Here is a 24,924-nt window from a genome sequence, read left to right on the forward strand (position 1 = left end):
AATGAACCAGCATAAAGTACGAAAACATACATCGCACTAATTAGCGACTGTCGGGATTCACTTCGTCCTCTTGTCCACGCGCGCGCGCACGTGCGCACACACACACACACACGAGCGCGCGCGCTCGCGCAGCAACAGTTGCTGGAGCTCAAACAGCCGGCCGATGGATGAAGGAGGCAGAGCGCCACGCGGACGCACTCAGCTTACCGACGCTTCTCCTCCGCGCCGGTTGCTTTAGGCGGGTGGGGGTGGTTGAGGGGGGGGGGCTGGGGACATACGTCTGTGGTTGGGGGAGGGATGGCGGCAGCTTCGACGGATTCGGGACAAGGGTCCACCAAGATCACCCCCGAGGCGCTGCGCGAGATGCTCCAGCGGTACAACCTGAGCCGCCAGGAGTTCATCAACACGTACCAGATCCAGCCGCTCGTCTACATCCCCGAGCTGCCGTACAGCGCCAAGACCACCTTCGTCATCATGTACGTGGTGATTTTCCTGCTGGCCCTGGCTGGAAATAGTTTGGTCATCTACATAGTTGTGAAGAAACGCGCGATCCAGACGGCGACCGATATTTTCATCTGCTCTCTGGCGGTCAGCGACCTGCTCATCACTTTCTTCTGCATCCCGTTCACCCTGCTGCAAAACGTCTCGTCCCAGTGGTTCGGAGGTGGGTTTTTAATCACTTTTTTCAGACCTCAGAGGCATTTTGTTCATTGGGATAATGATTTGAATGATAATGAAGTAAGGCGCATTTAAGCATTTTATTCTGTTATTTGCTTTTGGGACTTTTGGCTTAATGACGCGCGCTATAAACGTTGGAGAGAAGTGTGACCGAATGGAGGAAAACAGACTCACCGGTTGTCTCAATGGTTGTCTCTGTGTTTGTCTCACTTGTTGTCTCACTGGTTGTCTCAGCGCTTGTCTCTGTGGTTGTCTCTGTGGTTGTCTCACTGGTTGTCTCACTTGTTGTCTCAGGAGTTGTCTCTGTGTTTGTCTCACTTGTTGTCTCAGCAGTTGTCTCTGTGTTTGTCTCACTTGTTGTCTCAGTAATTGCCTCAGTGTTTTTTTTCACTGGTTGTCTTACTGGTTGTCTCATTGGTTGTCTCACTAGTTGTCTCAGCAGTTGTCTCTGTGTCTGTCTCACTGGTTGTCTCTGTGTTTGTCTCAGCGGTTGTCTCTGTGTTTGTCTCACTGGTTGTCTCAGCGGTTGTCTCTGTGTTTGTCTCACTGGTTGTCTCAGCGGTTGTCTAGGTTTGTCTCACTGGTTGTCTCAGCGGTTGTCTAGGTTTGTCTCACTGGTTGTCTCAGCGGTTGTCCCGTCAAACAAGCAGAGCGCCACTTTTCCCTCATGTACTGAGCCTTATCAGCCTTACACATGGAATATCATCTCATGCAGATTTCATCATATTCAACAGTTTACAAAATCGCGACCACGTCTTAGACCACTCAACACGGCCTATTGAAATTCAACAAGATTCAATGTATGATAGCAATTGAAGGCCAGCTCACAGCAAGCGCTCCTATTAAAGTGCAGTCACAATTAGCTCAGAGTGAATCAGAGCAGACGTATCGTACTTACTTATTTCTCTCCCAGGTCTCGACTCAGTGCTTCATTAGCTGTGACACACGTGTGTTCACGAGTAGTAATAAATTGGTTATGTCATTTAAACCGAAGCGCTCGCCGCGGCTTCCAGTCTCAACAAAAGGAATATAAATGCGTGTTTCTGTTTTTCTTTCTTGCAGGGGTTTTGGTTTGCAAGGCAGTTCCCTTTGTGCAGACCACAGCCATAGTGACGGGCATCCTCACGATGACCTGCATCGCCGTCGAGAGATACCAGGGCATCGTCTTCCCGCTGAAAATGAGGAGACAGTACTCGTCCAAAAGAGCGTACAATATGCTAGGTATTCTATATTTGGCTCCCTTGTTGTGTGCTTTTAAAAGTGGATGTCTGCTATGTGTTGAAGGGGTCCTTTGTCCTGGGAAGAAGTAAAAGGCTGTTCTGATTCATTGAAATAGTATTTATCCAGCGTTTTTCTTTTATGTAACTGTTATGCAGGTTTAATTAACGCTTAGTTTCGGTGAAATCGAATCTAGAATTATACTTGTGCGTTTATAAATTCTCTCAATCATTTTAATTTTCAGTTTACAAGATACAGGTTAAATGGTGTATGTTACACTCAAAACGAATAGCACATAACTGCTAGATATACACACAGTAAATAACAAATAGGACGGCATCCGTTCACTGGTTCACTTCCATCTCAAGGTTTCTAAAAGCCTCTTGGGGTGATTTTTCCTGAGATTTTCTCATAACCGGGTTTCCGGACGGAGGAAAAAGGCGCTCACGTTTCCTTGGAGAACATACGTGCACCTGCACAGCGGCAGCAGTTGTATAACATTGTCAAGCCAACGTCCGGTCAACGCTGTAAGATTGAACCGACGTGCGCGGAACCACAGGAGGTTCCCTCAGACCTGATTAACGAAGGTGAGGCAGCGTCGACGCTGATGATGATGATGCCTTGTAGAGGATTAAGCTCAGTAGGATTTCAACCCCATATTTAAAATCGGCCTGAGCCACATTAAATGCCCGTATGGGGGACGTGCTGCCGTAGCAGTTGCCGTCGAACTTGCTCCTGCAATTTGGGGGAAGTTGGTAGTTTATGTTTTATCATACGCTGAATTTCTGATTGGTTCAGAAATGGAAAAAAGGGTCTCAAAGTAAGTGCAGCCGTGTCGGAGAAAAGAGAAAATGAATCAAAACGAAACCTCTGCACATTCTTTGAGGTGCAGAAATAGAAGCATATTCCCGCCTTAATCCCTCTTTTAGAGTGTGAAGGAAAGCAGCGTGAGAGGAACGACTGAAAGGCTCCAAAGAGCTGCTGCAGGATCTGGCAATGATTTGTTGCCTCGAGGTTATATTTTAAAATTCAGCCCCAATATGCTATTATTTACTGTTTCGATTATTCTGGATGGTAAAGTGAACTGTTTAACCAAAGCTTACTCTCCTTGACAAAAATATGAATGTGTTTTAAATCAGGCTCAAAAGTGGGAAAAAACGATTGAATAATATTAGGTCTTTACTCAATGTTTCCTCCTAAAATAATCCTTCATTTATGGCGGTATGTTTAGTAAGTGACAGGGATAATAAGTCCTAATATTTCTAATAAATAATGAGTTCCATCCATGTAGAATCCCGTGCAGCATGGAGACAGCTCGTTATTCACGAGAAAAATATTCATTTGTGCGGCAGATAAACGCCGTGTTCGGCATCAATCTCAGGCAGGTTTCTCTTTGAATATACCGACCAACTACTGTCTCAAACCGAGTAGTGTTGAAACCAGGCGGGCCTTCTAACTGCTTTCCCTGTCCCGCGTCCGGGTAGGCTTGGTGTGGATCGCTTCGGTGATCGTGGGTTCCCCAATGCTGTTTGTGCAACAACTAGAGGTAAGCGGCACCACACAAACTCACCTGTCGCCTCCTTTCATTAAGTAAAAACCTGCTCAGCGAAGCACAGCGGACATTTGCTCCATATCAGTTCAACATCACCTTGTTATCTCCCACTCTAAACCTCTTATACTGGAAGAGAGTCCTAGATTTGAATGGCTGAGAACTGCTAGGTGGCTTTTTCAGTCAGGACGTCTCTGTTTACACTCCTTTCTTCCATAAACCTTTTAGTCTCTCTCTTGCCGCGACCTCGACCCTCCCACCGGGGGCGAGGGGGGGGGCGGCAGGGTGACACTGGCACTGATCCGGTGATCAGAAGCACATCACGTGAACTCAAATGCACGGATGTGTGCAGCGGCGGCGCGAACACACCGTTGTCGTTTTTTGTGCTCGTGAAACCACGTGGAAGGACGGATTTGGACCTGGTGGTTTGTGTTCTCTGTGGTGATGAAGTGATGCTGATGTTGTGGTTTGGCAGAATACTGCGTGTGAATCTTTGCCCTGCATGATCACCGAGTGATTCAGAGTGAATAATCCGCCAACTAGGATTTTAATCATGCAGCAGCATATTTGACCGGCGTGATTCCGTGCACATCTTTCCTGGACAGATGGCATACCGTTTCAATACCTGACAGGTTTGACTGATTTTACTAATGAGGAACCGAGGAAGCAGCCCCCCCCCCCCCCCCCCTTCTGTCGGTAGAGCCGTCGCACCAATTAATATGACTTCTTAATTAAGCCCTTTTGCACGAGACACATATTACCTGGGCATAGTTGTCTCTTCTTAGTTATATGGAAATGGTATTTTATTTGTTAAGAAAGCAATGCAACCCAAAATGACCCACCATATTTTGCACTGTGCAAATCCCTCATCGATTGTTGCAAATTTTTGTTTTCAATTTGCTGTTTTTTTGGTCGAGCTTTGCAATTTGCATTGGCGATCATAAAGGGAACATTATAGGTTCTAAATCACTACGCGGCCTCCTGGTAATACTAGCAGTGGGTGAGCAATAAGCCCGACAAAGCAAGCGCAATATCATCTATTTGTCTCCTGCTCTCCCGCAGGACCGCAGGAGGGTCAGCAGTGACGGGGACTGCTGTCCATGCGAGATTATAGGCACATTACAATTGTGCGAAAACGCTGTAGGGGAAAAAAATATATAAAAAACATAAATTAACATTTGAAAGAAATCCACCCGAGATTTGCCTCATATATACCGACCCGTCAGTCAAACCTGCTTTATCCGTCCGGATCATCGCTCCGTCACTGACAGCTTTTCTCCCTCCGTCTCCAAGGTGAAGTACGACTTCTTGTATGATCACTACCACGTGTGCTGCCAGGAGAGCTGGCGCTCTCTCACTCACAGGCAGGCGTACACCACCTTCATCATGGTGGCTCTTTTCCTGCTCCCCCTGGCAGCTATGCTCTTCCTGTACACGCGGATTGGCATTGAGTTGTGGATCCGCAAGAGGGTTGGCGACTCGTCGGTCCTCAGCACCATGAACCACCGGGAAGTCAGTAAGATCTCCAGGTAACTAAAGGAAGCGCCGCATTCTTTTCCCGGCTCTGAGGAAGTCTCCGTTTCAAACTCCCTGCTTGTTTCTACCTCATCGAATAATGATTTTCACTGTGTGCTTTTCAAGTGTGATGTGGAAAGTTAAAGCCCCCACTTCATGAAACATACTTTCATGTTCATAGATATATATCTTTCATATCGACTGGCGCGTGCAGTCATTAGTTGTTACTAAATGTCTCTGTGCCTTTCCTGCTGTAACAAGTCATCGTGTCCGCTGTGACCTCCTGCAGGAAAAAGAAGAGAGCCGTTAAAATGATGATCACCATTGTTCTGCTATTCACCGTTTGCTGGGCCCCGTTCCACACGGTCCACATGCTCTTTGAGTACCGTAAGTAACACCTGACAAGTCGACGCGGATTTGAATATTCACAGTATCTTTACAGTTCGTCCCTTTTTTCACGTTTTCATTGTCCAGACGACCTGGAAGTCAAATACGACGGAGTCACGCTAAACATGATCATCGCCGTCGTCCAGGCCATCGGCTTCTTCAACAGCTTCAACAACCCCATCGTGTACGCCTTCATGAACGAGAACTTCAAGAAGAGCTGCGTCTCCACCCTCTCCCGATGCCTGCGCAAGCCCAACCTGCAGCGCGGCGCGGCGGTGGTGCCGAAGGCGAGCGTGCAGTTCATCAAACCCCGGAGCAGAGAGGCCTTCCCGGAATCGGGCGAGGGAGACGGAGCGAACCAGCTCTCGGCAGAGAAAGGGCCCTCGACTTCGTTGCAAGGAAAGAGCACGTTGGAAAGAAACGAGAGAGAGAAAGCCTCCACCATCCAAACGGACCTCGCCGCCAACAGCTCCTCTCAGGTCAAATGAGAACGGCCTCAAGGTTCAAACGACCGAACGCGCCCCCCCCCCTCCCCACCCACCCCCCGGCTTTTCGGCTGCCAAGGGGTTAGGGTTAACCCTAAGAGCCGCAGGGCGCGAAAGGTGTGATTTTTAAATCTCCCAGCTGTGGCACAAAGAGTCAAAAGGTCTCCCTGTGCGGCCAGAGCTTGTTGTTCATTCCGGTCAGGAGAACTGCCGGATGGAAACGGGGGAACACCAACGAGCGGTGGTTTTGCTGCCCTCGGGACAATCGGGATCCGGGTTAAACACCATTTATTTTAATCAATTCTGTTCAGAGCTGTCGGTCAAATCTTTAGGACGCGTGAACTTTTGGTGAGTCGTTTAACTCCTTCCCAAATGAAGCAGGAACTGCTGGCGATGCTGTGATGATGCGCCGAGAGCTTATTGGAAAGGACACTTTTACGCCTTTTAATTAAGTTCACTGTTAAATGCGTTTAAATCAGCATGAAACTCAATTCAGTTCGGTTTCAATTACACTGTAATTAGGATGCCTTCCATCCTACATAACATTTGAAATCTTTAGGAGAAGAGAGATAACTACATCATGAAACTCATATAATCCACTTCACACAAGGGGTGAAATCTGTGCAGTTGGACTCCATACAGTGCTTAAAGCTGTCTAAACATCCAACGCATTGTGTAGTTAATTCAGGCCCATGTCTGTGTGATATGACAAATTCAATCACGACAGGAATCGAAGCCTCTCCTTCAATCACTAAATTCAAATGAACAGCGATTTCACTCAAACAGGAAGGAATTGTGGCATTTTACACACAAAGGACAATGCTAGTTTTAATGTGTGCGCTATTTGTTGCTTTTAGATATCTTTGTAACCCCCATATCTGGACTTCTGTGAACGTTATCATTTTGGTCTTTTGAGTCAGTAACTCCTTGTGGAATACAGTATGTTTGGTATAACCAACTTTATTTATAGTTCTGTACAGTGTGCTTTTAAAAGTGGAAATCATCACCGTTCATTTTGTGTTTGGTTGTTTATGATCACTGGATTAGAATGTCGTTGAGCTCCGTTGTCGGCTTGTGTTCCACGATTACTTCTTAAAGGCTCTGCTTGAAAATGAGGTCATAATCCCGCTGGTATATAAAATTATGGTCTGGTAAAATAACTTACTGTCACTTGTTTCTTTGTTTCCAGCCGGCATCGAGATAGCGTGTTCTACTTTAGGGGCCGTATGACAATTGTTGAAAACTTTGGGGGGAAAAATCTCACTGTTCGGTAAACAACAATAAGAGACATCTATTCACCTAAAGGGTGTCGAGACATTGGTAGAACAAGCATCTTATAACCACGTGCGATCAACCGGTCATCATCTCTTCCTACATTTTATAAACAATTATAGTACTCAATCCGAGAAAGCAAAACGTGTAGAAGTCATTAATACATTCTTTAAAAAAAAGTTTCCAGAAAAACGTGTCAAATATTTGAAATAGTTTTTGTGCAAAACACTTTTCCTCTCAATATTTAAAATCTTAATCATTAGAAAATTAAGATTAAGGTAAAACAAGTAATTTATGTCTAAAAGAACAAACTCATAGTAGAGAGAAGAAAATGTACACTGGCATCCTGAATGAGGCCACTTTCAACTTTTGGAACTCGTTTGCCTTTAGAAATGTAATCGGCCCGCAAGGCGCCGCACTCACAAGCACACCAAACAAATACGTTTCCAGGTGTTCCCGGATCGATATTTTATTACATTATATACAATATTACATTATTACATGAACAGGCCTTAACAGGAAGCAAAATGTCCACGCCAATGAATCCTAATGATCCGATTCTTGTATGAAAATGATTTTTTTTTCTATTAAGAAAAGACAACCTGGATTTCATTTTGCAGTATCTCGAAGCTGCCAAACTAAAAGAAAAAACAAGCAGTTTGGAGTATAATGCAAAATAAGTATCAACCCAGAAGAGAAGCAGCCTGCTGTATGATCGAGAGGTCATCTCCAAGTCTTCTCCCCACCTCTTCAGTGCCATGAGTGAGTATGATATCATGTAACATCTTAATAACAGAGAAAAACACACATTTTTCAAACAAGGAAAAAAGCCCCAAAAAGAACATCAAAGCATGTGACGTTGACTACTTCTCCGTGCTAACCGTTTAAGCTTTTCAAAATAAATGACCTCACACATTGCGACATCAGCATGGACGTCCTTCCCAAAAAACAAAAATACTGATATCTTGTGTTCGGAGGATTTAATCTGATAATCTGGCAGGCACCTCCTGTATTTGCTGAAGACAGTCTCTTTAGGATGAGAAAAAAAACAAAACCAATGTTGCTTCTCTGCTGCTATGTGATCAGAGGTATGTGGAAGTCTGCGCTGTCGAAGAGGAGAGGCCTCTTCACTGGAGTGGGATCCCTGTCGGCCTTGTGCAGCAGTTTAAACAGTCCCGTCCCGATGTTCATTGGAATCCCCATAATGATGCACTCGGACACACCTGGAACAGGAACGCGGGAGGTGTTAAGGCACAATTAAGACCAAGGGTTACCTTTAATTTCCCTACACAGGTGAAGCGTCAGTTTACCGCAGACGGAGTCCTTCTGTCCAAAGTAGGCGGCATCGAAGAGGTGGTCGGCTGTTTTCTCAAAGGAGGCCAGCATCAGGACACTCTCCTTCATTTTGGCTAAACCGAACCGGGTAATTCCCAGTATTTCCCCCTTAATTGTCCCAAGGCACACAGAGACGACAGGTGAAACGGCCGTTAACCACACACCCTGGAGAAATAAAGACTCAGACCGGTCCTACCTTGTAAGACATGAGATCTGCTAGAAGCATGACGTGGCGCCGGTCGATGCTCATTCCATGGTTCACCATGGTGTACTGGATCTCATTGATGATGGTGGATCTCGCCGCCTCAATACCCAACGTCTTCTCAACCTAACAAAATGCAAAAGAAAAGTGCCAGTCAGTAAACAAATCAAATGGTAAGCACAAAGAGCCAAGAATTACTTGTAGTAATTTTACTCATCCATCCACATGTGAAAATGCTGGTCTTATTGTGCAACAATTAGGACAGAATGGACCGTCAACGTTTCCGGAAATGGTCAAATACTCAACAATAACTTTCTACTATTCTACTTTCTCTATTTTATCAGAGCTGCTTCCGACATGGTCAAATCTTTGTTATTTAGCAGCATGGCGATGAGAGGGCAGCGCCACGATAATGAAAACAAAACGATGACGTAGCTTTGTTGTTTATATTCCTACTGACATCGTGATAGAATGTCAATGAGATAAGAGCAAAACGAGTATGAAGGATGTGAACGATAAGTTAAGGCTCTCTCTTGTTGTTTCTACGAGAACTTTTAGAAGATGACCTAGTTTTTTTAACATGTAAACTGAATTATTTAACATTCTTCTGCAGTCTTGTGACTCCTAATCGAAAACCTTTGCAACAAAAAGTAAACCACTGCTTCATCTCAGTCTCACTCAAACTCTGCTGACCTTAATTGGTTCATATCGGCTTGCCGGACACAAGCTCGACCTTCCCGGCAGATGTGGAACTGAAAGGAGGACGCAGGGCTCTAATCCGCCGCTCCTGTAGCACCGGGTTTCAAGAGTCCATTAAAAGTCACATTCACCTCGTATGTATTGTTCGAAGTGGTCCTGCTTCCGTTCACGCCGTGCGTTGCCATGACAGCCCTCAGGTTGTCCCCCTCCACCAGCAGTTTATAAATGGTCTTGGTGCTCTGTTCGTCAATGTGAATGACGGCTCGGGAAACCTCAGGTATTCCTTGAACCACCACCTTCCCGCGGGAGAAAATCAGAACGGTGACGACGCCAGTGGAACGATGCCAAACGTTTACTTTTTTAACTTTAGGAACTGAATTAACATTCAGCACCACACGATCACTTTACCAATTACTCTAGCTCATCACCTTAGGAAGTTCCTGTTTCAAAGACTGCAGCACGTAGTACATGGAGCTTTTGTTGTTCTCTCGCGGGGACACGCACACCACCGCCTCGCCGTGCACAGCGATGTCTCCGGGTTTCACCCGTAGCTTCGACATGCAGATGGAGTAACGCACCGTTTCTGCATTTACCTGAGGGACAAAAACACAAATCAGAGGGCGAAGCTACCGTAGCTGCTCTCTACAGACCACACAAAGCGCTAAATCCTTCATGTACCATGAGGGGAGAGAACACTGCTGCTGCGGTTCTTCTTAAAGCGACAGAACACAACCTTCAGTGACTTAATAACGATCGGTCTTGTTGTTATTGTTATCCAACTTAAGTTGTGACTGATGTATTATTATGTGTTTTATTAAATGATGGTTAAAACATATGGTTTGGGTTTAGTGGCTACAGTTTGACTGGATGTATTCCGACTGTATGCGTGTGGATCCCGGTCAGAATATCCAGTTCTTATGCTTTTGCTAAAGAGAAAGAATTAATTAATTAATTACCGCAAAGAAGTCTGAAAGTGAATTAAAGTAATATCTCCATATTTCCCAGATCTCAGCAAATACTTTGGTAAACAGCCTTGTACTAAGGCCGATCGAAATGATAGAAAATTCCAAGACTGTGGCAATAAAAATAAGAAACAATGGTACCTCCAGCCGCAGCAGCCTTATTCTCTCCAGGGACAACTTCACCAAGATGAAACAATCGTCCGGTAGAAAGACCTCCTCTATGTACTCAGAAATCTGTAGAGAAGCGAGAGTCCTTAGTTTCATTACAGCACAATACTGGTTCAATATATCAACACCTTCACAATCTAATGTCACCGACCAAAAGGACAAAGGGACAAACGTGCTGCTGGTTGGAATACCTCTCCGAGAAGAGTCTTCTCAATCCTTCCCTTGACCAGCCGGCCGAAGTCAGCGTCGTCTTCCACATCCAGATGAGCCGTGATAATGGGGGTGCTGAGCGGCGAGCGAAGGGCATTCAGTGGATTATTCAGAACATTCGGTCGCGGACGCCGCGGCCTCCGTACTTAAGCTACGAGAGCCTCTCGCGTATGACGGAGGGAAGATAAACACCCGTTACTGTTACTGACTGATCATACCTGATGTTCTTGGAGGCGTTGATGATCTCTTTGATGCGAGGCACTCCCAGGGTGATGTTCATGGACGCCACACCGGCAAAGTGGAAGGTTTTCAGGGTCATCTGAGTACCGGGCTCCCCGATGCTCTGGGCACACAGAGCCCCGACCGCCGAGCCCGGCTCCATCTGCGCCCTGCGCGAGCAAACGGGGCGGTTCCATTACGCCGGACAATTGAGAGGAACGTGGCAATTTATCATACAAACATTGGAATCATCTCAGCAGAACAAGCCAATCGCTTGAAAACGCTCTACTAGGCCTCCGACATCAGGGTCTGCTATTACCGACGCACATGGATAATCATTTTTAGTCATCCATTTGATTATTTAATTAAAACTGGGGGATAAAAGGCTTGGTTTTGAATAGACCGCGTTGCCATTGGACGCTTTGCACGCAACGAAAGGCTTTCAGTCTCCCAACAATCATTGAATGGGTTGACATGAAATGTTGGTTTCCCAGACAAAGATATTAGGGAATCCTCTTTTACTCTGCTGCCCCCATGAATTCCACTTTGGGGATTTGAGTGGTTTCTTAATGGTCAGTTTGAGGAACTGGGTGTGCAGAGGTGAGACAGTAAATACAGTAAATAACTACTTATTAACCTCACACTATTTATTTTCAAAACTTTCTATGGCCAACAATGTTCTGACAGTATGTTGTTAACAGTGTCCCACAGCAAAGTATTTTTGGCATAAATCAAAACTTTTAGGTCCGTGGGGACATAAAGTACTGATTTTTTCCTTATTTATTTATTTTTTCTTACAAACAATCAATCAACGGCAGAGAGCCTTATGATAAAATGAGGCGTCCTCTACCTCATGTACTTGTCTCTGCATGTTTCAAGAAACTTCTCCAGCTGCGTGGGGGTTATGCGGTCCAGCTGATAGAGAACTTTTGGCTGCAACAGAAAAGCAGTGACGAGCCGTTAAGTTGCAGAAACAGCTGAGATGAAGAACATTGCCGCCTACTAGACGTTATGGCTCATATCGTCATTAGTCCACACCGCGTGGCGACTACCTCGCTGGTGCCGTTGTCGTTGATGCCGTACTTGTCTCTGGTCTTCTTGATCTTTTCTGAGATGCTCTTGATGAATTTCTTCATCTCCTACAGTCGAGGGGAAATACATCCAGAATCAAAAGGGTCAAAAGGCTCATTAATATTAGCAAATGATGAAATGCTGCCACGCTGTGCGTTGTTGGAGACCACACACACTGTCATGCAGTTGTTACATCCTACACCAAAGGCAGGACCAGCGCAAACTCCCAGTACATCACATTTAGTCGTGAATCAATGCACAACGACGAGCGCTTTAAACTATAGCAGCCATCTGATTATTAAAACGAACCATCAATCTGTTCTCGCATTGGTTAAACCACAACTCTGCATGCTCGGTCACTTTACCTCCAGGTATTTCTCTGAGCCTGTGTCAGTTAACGCCTTTACAAAAGGAGGGGGAGAGTTAGCATGAATCATTGAATCAACCATGTTCTTCCTTATTAAGGCATACTGTCAAATGCCGGGGGATACAAATGAATGTTTTCTTTTGAAGCCGGTGTTGTGGAGGCGTTGCACCGCAACCGCAGGCGCTGTTGGGGTTTTGTTTCAGCACCATTTGCCAGACTGATCGTGCAGGTCAAAAAAATGTCCACAGCATTGATTCTTTTGTAGTTTATGAAAAAATGAATTGTTGTATCAACAGTAGATGTTTAACAATAAAAAAAAAAACAGAGCCAGAGCCTGTTACAACGTAGAGGGAGGGATTTTCATAGTTCCTGCTGATGAGGCTCACGACACATCTAAGCACGACCCACTTCACCTTGGGAAGTCACTTTCATTGATTTAAAAGTTGAGAGAAGTATACTTGTATGAGCGGCTCAATCTAACTGCCCGCGTTTTGTTCCCCTTTATTTTCGTTGAAAGGAAGCAGGTATCTGTAGACTGCGCATACAAAATGGATTTTGTATTGACGAAAATAAACTATACAACTTTGATGGACAGCACTGTACTATGATGAGGATTCTACCTCCAAGAAGATGTCTTTGCAGCACAAGAAGTCCACTCTCTTGGTGATGGCATCGGCTGTGAGGACCAGCTCGTTTTGACTGAGCGCAGGCTCGTCCGAACACACGTGTATCGCCTGCGGGGAGCGGAGAGGACATTAGGAGGTCATAGAGCAAACACCATATATTTATGTCATCATATTAATATCTGATATCCATCTACTGGAAAAGGCTTCTTTTTTTTTATACACATGCAACACTACAATTGCCGCTACATGTCCAACATCTCCAACCTTGATTGATGGATGTAATTGTCTTACTGGAGAGACAGAGGACTGACTGAATCCAACACACACGATAAGAGGAACACTTGCTCTTTTACTACGATTGATAACCCCTTTGTTCTTCTTTTATCGTCTCTTTTCTCACTTGTGAAACACCTTGAATTGAAATGCACAACCATAGAATAACAACAACAACAACATGTAGTAGGTGGTTTTCCTGCTGAGCTCCTCTTCTCTGGGATCAATCCCATATTTTAAGCACAACAACCCGCCAAAGCCGTAAACACAGGTTGCAATTAAGACTGATTGCTGACTGCTAATCATACCGTAATAACAAGATAATGCAGGAATACCTGGGAACTATACCATCTATTTTCTATAACAGTATAGAAAACTCATTCTTACAGCTTTTCCTTTGCTAAAATAAATACAGCTGTCTCAAATTGTTGTTTTTCTGCCTTGTGCACAGATATTACAGAAACAGAAAACATGAATAACATTATAACCTTAACATATTTAAACTTCCTGCAAGTTGTTTGGTTGCATGAAGAGGCGGAACGATTTCTCAGATGCTGTAATTTCAGCTCTCGGGTGTATTTTCACATGAAAAGCTTCTCTGCTAATGAGCGGTCTACTCACAGCAGGAGAATACGGTCAGTCCAGTCAATCTAATGGACCATCAAAGAATACGGACACATGAGACCACACGGAGCAAAAGTAAAAGAATGATGAGAATGGAACAGTGCTGAATCCATTAACTATGCTACATTTTGTACATTAGGCAGAAAGGGACAGAAGTGTGAGTGTTCATGGGTGTGAAAGAAAGCAGAGCAGACTGTCCTCTCACCCGGATGTTGTCGAGGACTCTACTAAACTCCAGCGGCTCATCCTTTCCCTCCATGTCAGCTGGATCCAGACCGTCCCCCCCATAAATGAACTGGATGATGTCGCCGGTGGAGCTGCGTACGGTCAGGTCGTACTGCGAGCACAAATCCTCCAGGGACTTAACCAGACGCCTCTGTCCAAGCAAGCGTGAGCACAAAAAGCATCAGGGACATTAGTAACGGACCCAGGAAAGACCTGAAAGTGGCCTTTTTAAGTGAAAAAAGTAAAGGGTGGTCTAACGCTCCAAAATTCCAGATGAGAGGATTTCTGTGAACCATTTTAGATAGAATGTTTTGAACTGCTCTTTGGACAATAAGTAATATATGATGGTGCGTCCATGGCATTTCATTCTTGGGAAAAATTGTGACATAAGGAAAACAGAAGAGGTGTCCCATTAAGAATCCTGCTGATACTCCCAGTCCTTACAAAGCTCTGTTGAGTCAGGGGAAACTACGGATTTAGATTCTTTATTTAAAATAACAAATATAATTATATTATGTGGATTTTTTCAACTTAATTTCTTACATTACAGATGCAATCAAAATGGATAATGAAAAATGTCCTAGCTTAAAAAGTAACAATACAGAGAGCCCATTAATTGTCCCCCTAAAGCAGCCTGTTATGGAAACATGTTTGTTTTTTTGGGGGGGGGGGGGGGGTCCTCAGGCATTACCTGCATATATCCCGTCTCTGCAGTTTTCACAGCAGTATCCACCAGACCCTCCCGACCGGCCATAGTGTGGAAGAAGAACTCGGTGGGTGTCAGGCCAGAGTAGAAGCTGTCGGCCACAAAGCCTTTAGCAGCAGGCAGCTGTGGACAAAAAAGTTAAGCCCTCAAGAAACAATTCAAATTCAAATTCATTTGGGTCCACACTTTTGACTTCACTTTGGTACTGTGTATGTGTATATATCAGTAATAGTAAGCTCAAATTATTCATTTTCCATCGAAATGAATTATGATAAGTAGTTATCGTATAAAAACTGCAGTTTGTTGTGTTTAGTGGTGGAGACCTCCCTCATAAAATAATGAGAACTGTTTAAAATAATCCACGTCCAAACACTTGGACGCCACGGTTACAATCACACACGAGAACTCAAATTATTCCATTAAAACAGGGCACATTAAAGCTCAAATAACAATACGATACATACAAACAAAACAACAAATGAACTGGATCTTACTTTTGAGTGCTTTTCAAAATGAGGTAGGGAGCGATTCTCAAATCCATTGGGTACTCGAGAGCCACTTATGGCCTGCTGGCCCACACAGGCAATCATCTGGGAGATGTTAATGAAAGACCCTGTAGGTGTATTTAGAGGAAATACAATAAAGAGGTGAGACACTGCACACAAACAAGACATTAATAATAATTAAAACAGACCCTGAGCATAGATTCCAAATTCAAATAATTGTAGATACAGAATGTATAATGTAGAGCTAATTACTGAAAAACACTCCCCCACACATATTATTATATTAGACACAAATTAGTCTAGACCCATTCACTTAGCATTCGTTCTCCCGAAACACATCTGTTTAACGACAGCTCAGGAAATAAACGTGGTGACCCTCTCAACTAAGTAAACAAACCATGGAAACATTCATGTGGCTTTGGCTGGAAATCGTCGCCATTTTCATGGATTTTTGGAGTTTGGGCTTTCATAATTGTTCTGCTTCTGTCGAACAAGTTTTCCTCTGTAAAGCCCTGAGTTTTTGCTTCTTTCAAGGCCTTTCCTTGTTTGAAAAATCCATTGACTACCGCAAAGGCCACACTGCTTTGACAATAAGAGAGAACTCTTTATTATCATTATCCGCATGCAGCATGTAGTGAGCTCTGCCATCCACTGCACTACTTCTACATAAAGGCCAACGTCGTCTAATAAAAATACTTCCCGTACGTCATTAGAGGTTGTTGTCAGGGTAACAGGTTCCTAACTGGTTTAAAGTAGAGGGGGGGGGGGGGGGCACCTTTCCCAGTTTTTTTCATTGCCTGTGCATTCACAAAAACATCTTAGAATAAAAATGAAACCCAGTATTAATATTTAATATTATTCAATTTTCGCTTTCCAGGCAGCTTACCCTTGGAGCCGCACAGAGCCATGACGAGGGGGCTGTTGCTCTTGTCGAGCTCCCGGAGGCAGGCGCTACCGGCTCGATCTCTGATGACGGACAGCTCTTTCAAGATGAGCGCCTATTGAGAAAGACGTCCTGAATAAAACAACCATGGTGGGCTGAACAACAGGCAGAACCAAGGAAAATGTTGAGTTCTTAACCACGCGAGGAGCCTTTTAAAACACGGTCTACAAACACCAACAAGGCGGGCATAGTCCTGATCCTAGGATTTTCTTTTTCTGACATCCTTTGAGGGAATGAAGGTCGTTTGTGAATATAGATGTCGTTCAGTCTCCAAACAGTGGTTATCACAAGGGAGAAGTAAAGGTACAAAACGAAAAAGGAATATTGAAGATATTTAAACATATTAAAAGTGTGATCCAGACAACTCTTGTCTTAATACATCAATGAAAATGGACTTTGTTTTCCTCTTTCTTTTCTAAACACGGGTAGGCAATGACCACAGAGCCTAGTTTTTGCAGTTTCAGCAACCTGGAGTCGGGTTTTAATGTTTTTTTATCCGATTGCACACTGGCTTGTTTTCGACATGTAGAAGGAAAGCGATGCACTGACACTAAAGAGTGAAATCTCTTAGATATATTACAGCATTGTTGTGAGGGTTTGCATGTGATCCCACAGAATAGGTGTCTTACATTATTTAATTAGATGAATAACATTCCTCTATTAGAGTGCCATAGGGAGAGAAGCTGTCAGCTGCAAACGAGGTCCTTAAATGGTACGTGATGGGCACATGTCTGATTAAATGGCCTTCAGTGAGGATCCGGGTGTAAATCCACATGTCGATGTTTCTCCGTGTGTAGACATGCATGCACGCCTACCTCCAGAGTCTCCTCTGCTGTGCATCCCGGCTGCTGCTGCAGCTTGCCGGTGTCTAGAGCTTCGATGTACTCGTCGCACTTTTTGTAACCCTCGTCCAGCAGGTCGTGTTTGGCCTTCAGCAGACCCTGGCCGGGTGTCACGTCACCAATGCCAATGGAAAAGCCACGGTTGGCTAAACGTCACGGGGGGGGGGTGGTTGAAGAAAAGAAAAGTTAAAAATCCATCTCTATACGTTTATCTAGTTTGGAAAACAGTTTTCCGAGCTATCTAATGTGTACCGGTCTACAACAGAAAGTCACACTTTTTTGGAATCATTTTCCGGGGTTTTTATCTGATTGACAGGTGACCTATTTTGAGAACATTCTAAGAAAGGCTACGTCCCTGAGGAACACCTACAGAGATACACCGGAGCGAGTCTCGCCAGGCGAGACATGGCGTTCGCCGCCTCCAGCTGTCCCCAGTCTCTCAGCAGGATGTAGAAGATGTTGTTCTTGGAGCCGGAGCCCAAGGTGCCCTTGTCCAGAGAACCACACATCAGCTCACTGTTGTGGATCACCACGACTGGAAACGTGACGGGAAAATGTGAGAAAATGCACGTCATTAGAAGGTAACAGGAAAGAAACGCGACAGAGGAGAATAAAACCAGGAGACACCGGGTGCTGCCTGAGAGAGTTGGGGGGGGCTGAAAGCTATTCAGCCTGCAATAATTAATTATGTTTGTCATGTTTGGATGCTTTCAATGGTTTTATGTGAAGCCCTTTGAAATGTCTTGATGTCTAAATGTGCTATACAAACAAAGATGCGTAGGCTTAGGGCAAAATAACTTCAGAAAATCATTTCGCTTTAATTGAATTCAAGGTTGATTTTAAATATCCTCATTTATTAACTTCCACTGTGGCGATAGGAACATATTGCTTTTGTTGAAAAAAAACCAAACAACCTTTTAAATGGTTAAATAAAGTTCACAATACATCTCATTACTTGACATATGAATCATTTTCATTTGCTTCGTTTCGTGGACCTTTCCGAATAAAAGAAACTCACACGAGTCGTTGGAACACAGATCCTCTCCCTTGCCACAGTACTGCTTGCCCTTGGTCCGCAGGTTGGCCTTGACTGGACAATCCTTATTTGGCTTCAGAATGAGGCTGAAGATCTGTTTGCCCGACCACAGAGCCATCGGCTGATGGACACACACAGCTAAATATTAGTGCCGGGCCAGAGACAGAGAGTTGCGTCACGAGCTCAGCAGAGTGCAATACCTTCATGATAGCCGGGCGGGGGAGTGAGACCTTGACTCTTTCATCTTGGCCCACAAGGATTGACGCGACTATCTGACAGGCTTTTGCTCTTTCGAAGAAGGTGTCCTTCAGCGTCAAGAGGTAAGCGCCTAGGAGGTAGAAATAAGCTAGTAAATTCAATTTGAGCATAAAAAGTATGAAGTAAAACATTTTACCTTGAAGAAAGTGTGCTTCTAGTAGCGAATAAGCCCCATTAGTCTCCTTACTGAGCCTAACTGAAAATCAAATAACCAGAAGGCCGGCATCGTATAAAACCGTCACCGCACTGACCTGTCAGAAAGTCCTGAATGGCAGCAATAAGAGGTTCGCCATTTCTCGGCGTGACGAGATTTGCTTTTGTCTGGAAGAAAAGGTAATTTGGATCAGAAGGACGGTCAATTTCCTGCTAATGTCCCAGTTGCCCGAGACTTCTTTTCATCGCTGAAGGTCAGCGCCGACAGCTGTGCGTAGTCTGAATGCAGCACATGTGGTGACGTGTACCCCCATCAGGACGAGGGCCTCGGCTTTGGCTTCTTCCGTCTGAGGTAGATGGAGGTTCATCTCGTCGCCGTCGAAGTCGGCATTGTACGGCGTGCACACACATTCGTTGAACCGAAACGTCCTGTGAGGTTTGACTCTGGCCTGGGAGTTTGAGGAACAACGAAAAACGGTTTCATACATGTGGAAATACTACGATCTGTTCCTTATCGGCGGTGATAAGAATAATCACTCAATCAAATCTATGTTAAACATGGGACCGTAGAACATTAACTTATCCAGTTTGGTTTAATTGGACTAAAAAAAAAAAAAACATTTAGGGCAGAGAGAATAATTTGAATTAACTATCTTGAGCTCAGCCCTGAACAAACAAAAGACGACATGCAAAATCAAAGCTATGAAGTTTAATAACCACATTAAACCTCCCAGATAAGTACAGTATTAAACTGAGCTTACGATGTGGGCCATGATGCTGAGTTTGTGCAGGGAGGGCTGTCGATTGAAAAGGACGATGTCTCCGTCTATCATGTGCCTTTCCACCACATCGCCAAACCTCAGCTCCTGAGCGATCTTCTCACGGTTTCCATATTTCAAGAACCTGACGGAATGGAACGACACACTAGGTGGTGAAACACAGCCGGTAACTACCGGTCGTATTTGGCATAAGAAGCAGCGAGTCTGACCTTTTCATCTGCGTGTGACGATTCTGGATAAAGTTGGCTCCGGGATGAAGCTCAGGACCGTTGCGGACCAGTTTCCTCATTAGCTCCAAATTGGCTTTGTTCACCTATGAACATGTCGTCACATTTAGAGCGGTCTAGTTCTGCCCTGGAAGTAGTGGTTCGGGGTAGCGAGACGTACCTTCTCTGGGTACGTGAGGATTTTAGCCACATGCACGGGGACGGCCACCTCGTCGATCCTCAGGTTTGGGTCGGGGGAAATTACAGTTCTGCCGGAGAAGTCCACTCTTTTCCCAGAGAGGTTTCCTCTGAATCTACCTAGATGTTTACAGTAACTAAATCAGTTTTTGGCAGGTACTTAAGGCAACTTTTATCTTTCATGCACAGGCTGTTGCCGTTTATTGAGCGATATGTGTTATAACAATCGATGTGGCGGGTATTATTATCCAGTACACCTTGCTTCCCCTTGAGTCTCTGCACGAAGCCTCTGGTCCACTTCTTAGGTGCCATGTTGAGCGGGATGCCAGAAAGCTCGCTGTTGATGTAAAGAGCACACTGCAGCTGGAGGAAGTCCCAGTCCTCCATGATCATCTGCGTCTTCGCCCCAGTCATACGATGCTAAATGATGAGAAAAAGTGACAAAAATTGTAAAAAATAACTGCTATCAAGTTATTTCTTTGGTTGAATGGCTGATGATTAACTTTCAGGTCAGCAGAAAATGTGACGGTAGCTGGAAGCTGCTGAAAATGATGTGGCCACTTGCCCCCTGATGCTTTTTGTCGTCTCAAGTTTACAAATCTCTTATGAATCCCTATCAAATGACCTTGACTGAATGAAAGGGTGAGGAACCACAGACGAAAGTAGATACCGACCTTTTTGATGACATCGTTAAGGAAGATTATCTCTGTGAGCTTCATGGTGAGGTCATCCTCGTTGGTGCCCGACTTCAGGTCGCTGACCACAGAGGGTCGTATGCAGAGCGGCGGGACCAGGAGGCGGGTGAGAATGAGGTCTGCAGGCTTCCCTGCCTCCGGGTTCATCAGCAGCAAGGGGATGTCTTCTTGAGCAATCCTCTTGAACATGTTCAGCACCACAAGAGGGTTCAGGTTTTCCTGCAAGAGGACATTTTGCATCGAGGTAAAAATACAAGTTTTTAAGTCTTGCTTGAAGATGTGATACTTCAATAATATAACTTCCTCATGCCATAGTTTGAGGAATATACCCATGATATTCCAAACAAAAACATGTTTAACTAGTTCTAAATAGTTCACCTGTGCTTTGGTCAGCAACGGTTCCACCACTTTGTTGTGCTCAATCGCAGTGTCAAAGGACTGGAGAAACTCTGACACAAAGGCCTCCACCACCTTCTTGGTTGTTTTATACTTCTCGTGGATGATCTTAAGAAGACCACACTTCTTCACTGGCCCTGAAGAGAAAAGGAGACAGGTGACTCAAGTTTTTCCAGTTATTACATGAAGATGGAACGCAGCAAACATTGGTGTTGAGAAACGAATGTCAAAAATGGTATATCGCTCTTTGCACCATTGAAAGCTGAACAATTCAGACAGATTGTCCTTTTGCGACATTTATCGGAGATCTTCTTTTTCAACCCTCGTTTCTGCAGGTAGGGCAGATTTGGCCTTTTCAAGAAATCCATGAACTGCAGCTTCTCTTCTTTCGTCAGCATTATGCTTGAGCATGTCTTACAAATCATCTGGAGAAATGAAGAAAAAACACATCAAAATGACGTTGGTGAAAAAGTGTCTCGGATTATTAATTAATAATAAAATACTGTTTGTGTTGTTTTACGATATAAAATATATATTTACAATAAAAAAACACTATGGATGTATTATATATTTAGGAAAAAGTTGATAGACGTGATGTTATTGGTGATTTACAAACATATTTACTTTTAAGAGAAAGCAGCATGCACACATGTTCAAACTTTGATACTATAGTGACACCTAAAGGGAAAAAATATTCCGGATTGCTGAATTACAATTTGGCGCAACTTGTTGAAGTCAACTACCGGGCTTTCTGACGGAGTTATGGTCAACATATAATTTACGGCAACCATCTGATATTGTCTTCCACATTGTGTCAGTCCCAAAACGACTAACCCCTTGTTTATTACCACGACATCACATTCAACCGTAAACTTGCCTGTAAGATTCCTATTGTGGCTTTAAAATAGCCGACATGAAAACACGGCAGCTCCAGATCCAAGTAGCCATAATGTCCCAAGCAATCTGCCAGATTCTTCCCACATGTCAAACACGGCCTGTCTTTCTCACTGGTGCCCTGCAGGAGACGTGAGAGCAGAGGGATGAGTTATATCTGATATAGTTGACAAGGTGTTGGTTTCTTGCAGAGAGTAAAATAGGTGCTTATGTGCTTATGTCGTACCATGCGGTGGTCCAGCACTCCGTAGGCTAGAGGAGTGTGTTTGGTGTCTTGGCTGTACAGATTCTTGCTGACCACCTGGATGTGGGCCTGCTGACGCATCTGTTCAGCCGATTTCATCCCAAAGCAGATGTGGCTTCTGCAGAACAAATACAAAGAGTAAAACGAAGGGATAAAAAAAAGTGCATCTGAACAACAACTAAGGCAAATGTATATCATTAGGTCCGGGTGCTGCACCTCACGAGCATGATCAATATGTTGAATGCTTTAATTTAAAGATGCCAACTTTACGCTCATTAAACACATTACGTCACAGCGTTGGACAGTACGGTCTCTTCGTGTGACACATGGGATAGCTGACGTAACTTAACGTTTAACTCTGAGAGTCAGTACTTCAGTCAGTTGGGGTATTTAATTGGGTTGCTGTATCCTCTTTATTATGGACGTACAACAGAAAAGTCGTCACTATTAGCCACATTGCAAACGGACTGACACTGGCTAGCCGGTGAGCTAACTAACGTTAGCTAGCCGTGCTCCTATACTCACATTTTCTTGGCCACATCTGTCTCTCTAAACTGCTCCTTCACCATTTTGGCAACTTCTCCTAAACAATAACGACACGAACAATGACACTGTTATTTTGTCCTCATTACAGCGGACCAGACTGTTCCTGTGAGCTTCTTGTAAACAGTCTATGCTCGTAAGCAGCACGCTGTTACTTCACTTTCCCATGTTGTGGAGATGCTAGCAGCTACACGGGATGCATCGGTAAACTAGCATGTGAGCTACAGCAGGCGCTGCCTTCAGGGTTCATCTGTAATATAGCAATGTCTCCACATAAAGGTTAAACATCCGTGGGCAAATAGTTTGTGTGCTGACTAGTTGTATTCTATCATCTATGTTAATGTTGTTTTTATTCATAGACAACTAAGACTATTCAGAATACATTGCGACGCCACCGAAAAACAGCCCTTGATGACATTAAACGAAATAACAAGTTTAGAACAAGACCCTGAACGCAACAAAAGTCGATGCCCAACAACAGTAAGAAAGAGAAGTCAGGCCAGCATGTGCACAACCGGTCTCAAGTGAGTGCTGCCCCCTGGTGGTTAAGACGGGAAATATCTCCCAAAGGGATTTGGCAAATAAGGTGCTCTATTAAAAATATGTTATGGCATATTATTTTTTATTGCAGATTTTGTCTTGCTTGGAGGAATGTTGTCATGTTCATGCTTGAGGTGAGGATCAGGGAACAGATGGAACCCAATCTAATGAACCAAGATATTCCCCAAATATAGGGTTTAATCATATATGGTATAGCACATTTGTGTGCTTATATGTGGATTCATATTATTCAGTGGAGTAGTGGTCCTAACATAATTATGGAGACATTTTTCCAAACGAAAATGTCAAAAGAAATCACTGTTGCCTCGTGGGGTATGTATGTTACAGTCTGAATACCTGCCACTAGGTGCCACTAAATGCATTTCAAATCACTGGGAACGGACAGACGGAGGACAACAAACCTGTTTATACCTATATTTGGTGTTGATGGTGGGTGATGACTTCCTGAAGAGGATTTCCATCCACAAAGTCCTTCTGCTAATTAATTGTTCTGTCGACTGATAACCACCCGCAGTGAAAATTACCCGGATGCATGTGATTTTCCATCTTCTAATTCTGCTGCCACTTACATCACGAAAGGCCTCTAATCAAACCTCTAATATGGAATTCAACATGGTCCGGGTTTGCTGAATCTGCCTCCTGGAGGCAGTGCATCCCCAAAGAGTTGGGTCTCTCTCCCCTAATGTTTTACATCCGGGGACACATCTTGGTTTGTGCAGATGCAGATCAGCCTGTTTAAATATATGTAAAGAGACAAATAAATTCGAAAACACTCGGGGGACTGCTGCCAACAATGTTTTTTTTCCAGCTTGAGAAGCAGCTCAATGATCCTCCCCTAAAGTGCCTCTTGAGCATGTGTGTTTAAACTGTGTATCAAATACAGTGGGCTAATCTCCCAATCGAGAGCAAACACGCGCACTGCTCCCCGTGGACGAATTGAATATCTCAGAGTGCCGAAAATGGAAGAAAACCCGGGTGTCCAAGGGTTTTATCACTGTCCCCGATGTTTTAGGTTTAGGTTTAGAGAACGTCAAATTCACGTCTTCAATTGTACTAAAGCCCTCGTATGTAACGACCAGATATTATGCCCTTTGCCGATTTCCACCAAATAGGGAGCGTAATCACGCTAGATTAGATCCAGATCATTTAATTGAGTAATCATGTTGTCTATTAAGCCAATAGTGGGAAATTCCTACATTTCAAAATGTGAAGTAAACTGTAAAGTGACCAATCCTCACATTTGAGAGGCTGGAATGTTTCGATGGTTACCCATTTATTTCCTGTTAATTGACTAATTGCCTAACTAATGCTTTCAGCACGACGCTGGGAAAATAAATAAATGATTAGGAACCCCTCAGAGACAAGAGAAGTACTCCCTGTCTACCGCTTTCATCTGATCAGTGCGGGGTGACCATTTAAATACTCAAGTGCAGCCCACTGTTTGCTCATCGTACCGTTTACGTTATGCAAAACGTATTTGTGGATCAATGTGACCACCGTCTTTGTGTAATTAACATGAGTAATTACTGTGCTTAATTTACAGAGCCACCCAAGGTTCAGTACGGGGCCGCAAAACATTGACCCGTGACAATTGATTGATCCCCCCCCTTTTTAAAACCACGGGCCTGCTAATGACTAAGTAATGAGCAGACAGTGTGCAGCTATGGTGCCTAAAACAGCTCTCGCTCTCCATATCCACATCGGCTGATCCCCCTTCTTCGTCGTCCTCCTCCTCCTCCTCCTCCTCTCGCCATGTTTTCTGCATGGCGTCAGCTCCTCGCTCAGAGGCCCCTCTGTGTGTGTTGGGTTCCGCGCGCGTGTCGTGCACACCGCTCGGTAATCAGCCACACAGACTCGCCTTTGGTGGCTGGAGACTGAT

The 24,924-nt window shown here is 44.3% G+C and overlaps 2 protein-coding genes across 3 annotated transcripts; one reads left to right on the forward strand and one right to left on the reverse strand.

The window, feature by feature from the left end:
• The first annotated feature begins 159 nt into the window (after positions 1 to 159).
• Positions 160 to 6,992, forward strand: qrfprb (pyroglutamylated RFamide peptide receptor b). The gene is made up of 6 exons (XM_040176826.2): positions 160 to 664; positions 1,741 to 1,899; positions 3,381 to 3,442; positions 4,739 to 4,974; positions 5,250 to 5,347; positions 5,435 to 6,992. The coding sequence occupies exons 1-6, from the start codon at positions 298 to 300 to the stop codon at positions 5,833 to 5,835; spliced, it is 1,323 nt and encodes a 440-aa protein (XP_040032760.2). The 5' UTR covers positions 160 to 297; the 3' UTR covers positions 5,836 to 6,992.
• Positions 6,993 to 7,546: 554 nt separating this feature from the next.
• Positions 7,547 to 22,712, reverse strand: polr3a (polymerase (RNA) III (DNA directed) polypeptide A). 2 transcript variants are annotated; one of them, XM_040176824.2, is made up of 32 exons: positions 22,467 to 22,712; positions 21,924 to 22,059; positions 21,681 to 21,818; positions 21,057 to 21,228; positions 20,786 to 20,940; positions 20,387 to 20,626; positions 19,970 to 20,132; positions 19,696 to 19,832; positions 19,518 to 19,621; positions 19,291 to 19,432; positions 18,838 to 18,978; positions 18,628 to 18,697; positions 18,319 to 18,446; positions 18,101 to 18,239; positions 17,453 to 17,617; positions 17,056 to 17,228; positions 16,184 to 16,295; positions 15,286 to 15,404; positions 14,777 to 14,914; positions 14,066 to 14,236; positions 12,958 to 13,071; positions 12,336 to 12,371; positions 11,952 to 12,038; positions 11,750 to 11,832; positions 10,899 to 11,069; positions 10,662 to 10,755; positions 10,444 to 10,536; positions 9,769 to 9,933; positions 9,472 to 9,636; positions 8,636 to 8,767; positions 8,415 to 8,547; positions 7,547 to 8,327 (listed from the first exon to the last, which is right to left on the reverse strand). In XM_040176824.2, the coding sequence occupies exons 1-32, from the start codon at positions 22,508 to 22,510 to the stop codon at positions 8,179 to 8,181; spliced, it is 4,209 nt and encodes a 1,402-aa protein (XP_040032758.1). In that variant the 5' UTR covers positions 22,511 to 22,712; the 3' UTR covers positions 7,547 to 8,178. The 2 variants fall into 2 exon arrangements, with proteins under 2 accessions (XP_040032758.1, XP_040032759.1); XM_040176825.2 differs by lacking the exon at positions 12,336 to 12,371.
• Between the last annotated feature and the right edge of the window lie 2,212 nt (positions 22,713 to 24,924).

This window comes from Gasterosteus aculeatus, chromosome 5 (genome assembly GCF_964276395.1).
Source record: "Gasterosteus aculeatus chromosome 5, fGasAcu3.hap1.1, whole genome shotgun sequence".
Classification (NCBI taxonomy): domain Eukaryota; kingdom Metazoa; phylum Chordata; class Actinopteri; order Perciformes; family Gasterosteidae; genus Gasterosteus; species Gasterosteus aculeatus.

What these genes read in the sequence shown, in the direction of transcription:
- polr3a (XM_040176824.2), bottom strand. Translation starts at nt 22,510, where the DNA reads ATGGTGAAGGAGCAGTTTAGAGAGACAGATGTGGCCAAGAAAAT. An exon ending in AACGCCTCCAAGAACATCAG is followed by an intron (nt 10,756 to 10,898) that starts GTATGATCAGTC and finishes CTCGCCGCTCAG; the next exon opens with CACCCCCATTATCACGGCTC. An exon ending in CAGATCTCATGTCTTACAAG is followed by an intron (nt 8,548 to 8,635) that starts GTAGGACCGGTC and finishes GGGACAATTAAG; the next exon opens with GGGGAAATACTGGGAATTAC.
- qrfprb (XM_040176826.2), top strand. Translation starts at nt 298, where the DNA reads ATGGCGGCAGCTTCGACGGATTCGGGACAAGGGTCCACCAAGATCACC. An exon ending in AAGAGCGTACAATATGCTAG is followed by an intron (nt 1,900 to 3,380) that starts GTATTCTATATT and finishes GCGTCCGGGTAG; the next exon opens with GCTTGGTGTGGATCGCTTCG. An exon ending in TGTTTGTGCAACAACTAGAG is followed by an intron (nt 3,443 to 4,738) that starts GTAAGCGGCACC and finishes TCCGTCTCCAAG; the next exon opens with GTGAAGTACGACTTCTTGTA.